At 44.6% G+C, this 6,539-nt stretch overlaps 1 protein-coding gene across 1 annotated transcript; it reads left to right on the forward strand.

Annotated features, from left to right (window-relative positions):
- Positions 1 to 2,989: 2,989 nt before the first annotated feature.
- On the forward strand, positions 2,990 to 6,290 carry LOC115008444 (nucleolar and spindle-associated protein 1-like). Its single transcript, XM_029432053.1, is given in 13 exon segments — positions 2,990 to 3,193; positions 3,313 to 3,381; positions 3,481 to 3,669; positions 4,218 to 4,464; positions 4,628 to 4,693; positions 4,819 to 4,931; positions 5,021 to 5,071; positions 5,135 to 5,310; positions 5,438 to 5,586; positions 5,700 to 5,740; positions 5,743 to 5,818; positions 5,924 to 6,026; positions 6,110 to 6,290. Coding segments are annotated over 13 exon segments (1,449 nt in total). The 5' UTR covers positions 2,990 to 3,133; the 3' UTR covers positions 6,219 to 6,290.
- The last annotated feature ends 249 nt before the right edge of the window (positions 6,291 to 6,539 follow it).

Raw genomic sequence — 6,539 nt, forward strand, 5'->3', positions numbered from 1 at the left:
GAGATCATTTGAGCCATACTCAGACTGTTCCTTAAATCTCATGGTTGAAAATCTAAACAACACCTTGTCATCGACCCTGGATATTGCTGCTCCATTAAAGGTCAAAAAGAAATCCACTGATAGAATCTCCCCATGGTTAAATAGCAATGTTACTCAGACTAAGAGGACTTGTAGAGCAGCTGAATGAACATGGAGGAAAACTAAGCTCACAGTTAACTATGATATCTACAATGAATCCATGGCTGCCAATGGTAAAGCAATGCAGCTGGCAAGAAAGGATGACTTTTCTAAGATTATCACAGAGAATGTTGGAAGTTCTAGAATACTATTCTCGACTATTAACCAACTACTGAACACTGCCCCCACCCCTCCGCAGTCCTCTGCATCAAAGTGTGAAGAACTCTCATTGTTCCTCAATAATAAAATAACTTCAATCAGAGCCAGCATCACTTATGATGCAGACAGAGAACATCTGCAAACATTGTGATGTAACCATGGGAACATTCACCTGCATCACATTAACTGAGCGTCATAAAACTGATGGAATGTAACTCCTCCACCTCATGTTGACCTGATACCTACAACATTCTTTAAGCGGATATTAGACAGCATTTCAAGTCACGTCCTAAATATTATTAACATGTCTCTTCTAACTGGCATCTTCCCAGACGTCCTCAAAACAGCAGTTATAATGACAGGGTCTGTTGGGAATCAAATCCAGGTCTCCTGTGTGGTAGGCAGACTCTCTACCACTGTGCTACCCAGGGGTGATAGGCTCAGATGCAGAGACAGAAACAGGCTCGGAGTGGGTTAGAAAAGGAGTCTTTACTTTTAGAGCAAACAGGTGGCAGGACAAAACTCAAAATACCTCCAGACAACTAACAGGTAAAGTCTGGGCAAAAACAGGATCAACAGAGGATATACAAAAAGCAGGCAGCAAAAAGGATCTTAAGAGCTAAAGAGCAAAAAGGCAGTCAACTAAGGAACTCGAGACAAGGGCACAAAAACGGACACTTCAAGCGACTGCTCAAAAACTCACAAACTTGGGCTCCGGCAACAATTCAAGACTCAGCAATGAACAGAAGAAAACAGGCAGCTTATAAAGGCTAGCAAACAAGGAACAGGTGCAACCAATGAAACAATAAAGACCAGCACATGACACACAGAAATGGACGGTGGCGACCCCACATGGTCAAAAGAGGAACTGCAGTCCAAAAACCCTGACATATAAAACCCTTGCTAAAGAAACCTAACCTAGACAGCAATACGCTGACCAACTATAGGCCAATATCTAACCTTCCATTCATCATCAAAATACTAGAAAAAATAGTCTCGGTCCAAATAAACTCCTTAAAGAAAACAACATCCTGGAGGAATTTCAATCAGGCTTCAGAGCATGCCACAGTACCGAAACTGCTCTGACTAAAATAATTAGTGACCTCAGACCAAACTCTGATACAAACAAGGTCTCAATTCTTATCCTGCTAGACCCGAGCGCAGCATTTGACACGCTCGACCATGACATCCTAATCGTCTAGAAAAATTGGTTGGTCTTTCTGGCTGGTTCAGAACATATATCAAAGGGAGAAAGTATTTTGTCAGGCTTGGAGATCATGTGTCAGAGAAGCATGATGCCCACTTTGGAGTTCCACAAGGGAGCTGCCTCTGTCCATTACTGTTCTCCCTATACATGCTACCACTGGGGGACATCATTAGAGAACACAATGTGTGCTTCCATAGCTACGCGGATGACACACAACTGTACATCTCTGCTGGACCAAATGCTACTACAGCTATTAACCCTTTAACACTTTTTCCCCTTCTCACTAAACCTGTACTGATCCTTCAGGCCTTCCCCCAGGTGTGCCTACAGATGCTGTGTTTTCATACCCAACTTGATTATTGAACATTACATATTTCTAATACATATATATTAGATACACAACATATACTAGTAAAACCGACTTAACAAAACATGTACTCATAAAAACCTACTAAAAAGACATACTAATAAAAACCTGCTACAACATTCCCTCCTCTGGGACTTTACAGAAGTCACATCTCTGCTATGCGATGCTGCCATAAGATGAGACCCAACCAATCTTTTGGGACAACATCAATAAGGTGCGGACATGGGCTGGTGATAAGTTCTAACATAAGCATCTAATCACAATACACAATGTTACTGCTGCACCATGGAGCCTATACCACTATAATTACTGTGAAGTAAATAAACTCCTGATTGTATTGTGTCACATTTAATGATTATCACATGTACTCGTACACCTCAATCAAAATGTATTATGTATTGTGTCACATTTAATGATTATCACATGTACTCGTCCACCTCAATCTAAATGTATTATTGCACAACATGTATTTCTGCACAAATGTATAATGAGCACTATATTAGTTATGAATGTGAAGCACTGTAGGTTCTCTTCAAAGAGTTTCAGGTCCACCTCCATCTCGCCACAACAAGACGGCCCACCAAGGGGCATAACCGCGCCAACATGGACCAATGAGGGACGACGACACCCTTCTGTAGAGAATATAGCAAAATGTTTATGATGTTTATGTACCACTTTCACTTGTACCAACAGACAGCTAACTGGCTCTTTATTGATTCGGACTGTGGACTTGGTGTGTGAAAGTGTCCTCGGCTGAGGGTATTTTTTGACATTGCTGTCATCATCACTTTAAATAAATAAGTATCTTGATCAACTAGAAGTTTACTGGATTCAATTGAAAGACTATCTCAGCGCCCTTTGGGCCTCAAAACCCAACACTATGATTATCCGCAGTACATGTAACATAACAAAGTAAATACTAAATAAACATATGCCTGAATAATATTTTCACTTATTAAGCGTCAAAATTCAAGCGATAACCAATAACCACCGAGGATAAAGTCCTGATATCATTTTACTATGAACGCTAAAAAGATAAGTATCTTCGCTCTGATTGGCTGCGAAGCACATCCGGTCTGACATAGGAGCCAATAAAAAGGCTCCCGCTGCTTTGTATATTCTAACCGTCCACGCCGCCACAGCTCCGTGAACCAGACCGTAAAGTGTGTGTGCTGATTTCCTCTCGCAAAACGGAATAAAATACCACAACATGAATTTTGACTATGAAATATGCGCAGTTGAGAAGCATCGCCAAGGAGCTCGGGCTGAAAGCCAACGAGAAGGTAACTTTTTAAACTCACACGGGAATACTCTGCGCTAACGGTTACCGGAAGCTAACGTTTCCATCCGTGTGTACCGGGACGAAATATACTCAACCATCTGACTTTGTATTCCAAATCAGGCCGAGAAACTCCTGAAAGCGATCAAGCAGCATTATCAACAAGAACAGGACAAAGAGGAGGAAGGGCAGGTAACTCCATCGTGCTCAATGAGTTTCAGTTCAACCTGTTTGTTCATATCTGATGTGCACACTGGTTACTGTTGTTATTAATATGATGGGGTGTTCCAGGTACAAGAGAAGGATGTTGCTGCTGCTAAAGAAGATGAGACTGACCGTGGTGATGAACATGAAGACGCATCTCGTGAGGAAGAGGTTCCCAGCTCCGCTGTGTTTGCTAACACACGTCGGAGTAACAGAACCAGTACCAAGAGAAAGCTCCCTGGTGCTGTAACAGCGACTCAGTGTGATGCTGCAGAGGTATTACACATCATAACACTCAACACAAACACGTGACACTGCTGCTAAAATACCGCTTCTTTTTTGCAAAGATATTTTAAGTATAAGTATAAAATGTGCACAAGCACAGTCCCTTTCTTTCATCAAAACAAAGACATCCCATATTCAAATAACACGGCCCCCTTGTGGTACACTTGTGACATCATTCATAATGTTTCGTGTTCAAAAAGGTAGAAATTCAACAATATGTTTTGTTATACTGTCAGCCGTTGGTCCAGTGACTCTGGGGTCTCACGATGAGTCAGGTTACGTGAGCTGACGTCGCCGACGATGCAAAATCGTTGAACCGACTTCAATAAGAGATTGAGATTTCAGAAATTGTTGCGATAACTTGTGTCCCAAAAGCCTCTCAGACCAAACCGCCCCAAGCTGCTAAGGAGAGTGCATATATGAAAAAAGCTTTAAAAGCAATGTTTGCACAAAGCTGGAACTAGGATCCCTGTGCACATGGTTACTTTGCTGCAGAGTCTTTGCACTCAGGACGATGAAACGACTTTTATTCCTCTCAGGGTGACGCTGCACGCCCCGGGGCTCGGGGTGCTAAGAAGAGAAAAGTGTCCTCTGACAAGGATTCTGGCAAAAGTGAGATTGAGCCTCCTCAGGAGCTCCAGGCCTCTGACAGGGAGCAGCAGCAGCAGCAGCAGCAGGAGCAGCAGGAGCAGCAGGAGCAGCAGCAGAAGGAGCAGCAGCAGAAGGAGCAGCAGCAGCAGCAGCAGCAGGAGCAGCAGGGTGATGTACCTGTGCATGCTGACACAGGTCAGTAATACAAACATGTAACTGTTCCTTGTCTTCTGCTTTAAATAGCAGGTTCCTTGTGGAGCCTAATGTGCTGTCGCCGTCTCTCTTTACAGATTCTTGCCTCTAACACAGTTCTGATCACATACTAATCCTTCATTTGACTTTTTAAATGTCTGAACAGAAGAAGCACCTAAAATCCCTCGACTCCAGGTGAAGAGCAAGCAGAAGTTGAAGCATGTCACTCCTAGTAAGTTCGTAGTTGTACTGTTGCTCCCCTTTTCAACCGAGAGTTCAGAGACCACATGACGGGGGGGGGGGGCAGTGGTTTACAAACTCTCCAAATAACTTCTGTAAATGTCTCTTTTTTTGTAGACTTCAAAAGACTCCACGAGGCACATTTTAACAGGATGGAGTCGATCGACTCGTACGTCCAGCGGAAGACCAAACAGATGGAGACTTTCAGAAGTTCAGTCAAAGAGCTGAAGGTACGAAAGCTTCAGCAGACGTTCTCCTGAACACAAACTGTTCGTGAACTTGATGTTTTTTTAAATGTATATTTCATTTGATATTTTAGAATCTTTCGGACAAAACGAAACGGCAGCAGGTTGATGGCAGAGCGCGAGTGGTAAGTATCACCAGCAGTCGTTATTGAACCCGTGCAGTGGAGGTGACTGTATATATTCTACAGAAGGCAAACCAGAGTCGAGCGTCCGTGTTCAGCCCCGTCCCGCTGAACAAGAGAGCCGCTGAGGACACACGCAGCAACACTTTGCCCTCAGCCAGTAAAGCTCCAAATAAACCTGCCGGGAAGGAAGAGGCTCCGTTCAGACCGTCGGTCCTTTCCACGCGCAGGATCAACGTTCGGTGAGTCCCTCCCTCCGAACGTTACTGGTGCAGGAAATACAAATGCAGTTAACCAGTAAGCAGCTGCTGCTGGTGAAGTGACAGCATGTGTTCAGAGGGATACACTACATGTGACATGTGTTTGCAGGTTCTCAGAAGCCACTAACAATGAGAACAAGCGGTCTTTGGTGAAGACGCCGGCGCGCAGGTCTTCCTGTGTGAGCTCGAGCACGCCACAGAGACCGACCGCTGATGGCGCAAAACCCAAAAATGTTTTCTCTGCTACAAAGAGTCCAGGTACCTCTGCCTTTAACCCTGGGGGTGCTATCTGAATGGGTCTATAGAAATGCATCGAGTGAGTGATTTACCCCCCCCCCCCCCCCCCCCCCCCCGCCCCTTTTATTCCAAAGGAGCATTTCTTTTCACCGGCAACACAAGTACTTTCACAACCACAAAAGAACACAAAAGAAGGCCGGCTTCGACCTGAAGGCCAGTCTGTCTCGTGCCCTCACCTACAAGCCTCATGCCGGTGAGCCCCCCCCCCCACATATAGCTGCTGAATCAAAGATGGAGTCACAGAAACTCCTTTAAACGGACTTGCTGTCGAACAAACATTTGAAACTCCTATTTACAGGCAAACTGAAGCCGCTCTCAGGCGCCAAAGAAAACACTGAAGAAAAGTCGCTGATCTCAAACGCTCATCAGAAGGGTTACAAGCAGCACCAGGTGCAGACCAGGTGAGTTCTGAACGCACACGCTGGCTCCCAGAGCAAGTTACTCTCCACATCCGTCTCTCACGGACGCTTCTCTCTTGTTTCAGGGGCGACAGGCGAGTGAAACACGTGGAAGAGCGGAAGCAGAAGAAGCAGAGCACGCTGGGGGCCAGACGAGGCTTGTTGCAGACGTGTGCCGCCTGCTCGTCGGTGTAAATATTTAGTTTGTACTGTTTTTACTGTTTTTACTGTTTTTACTATTTGATAAAGACATCGATACTAAATATTTCCTGCTGTTTCCTCCTTCAGTTGAAGCCGCAGTGTTTCGTGCACCGTCACACTTCTAATGAAATGATCCCACAAACATTTCAGAATTTACACGAGAAGTATTTTTATTGGTTGCTTGACTTCATCTGCACGTGTCACACGCCGCACTGAAGATGTGTTATTATATCACCTGTAGATGTCCTGGGGAAGTCACGTCTCCGCCACATGATGACATTCTTAGAACCAGCCGGTGTCAGGTACCGTGTCATC

The sequence above is a fragment of the Cottoperca gobio genome, chromosome 5, assembly GCF_900634415.1.
Source record: "Cottoperca gobio chromosome 5, fCotGob3.1, whole genome shotgun sequence".
Lineage (NCBI taxonomy): Eukaryota > Metazoa > Chordata > Actinopteri > Perciformes > Bovichtidae > Cottoperca > Cottoperca gobio.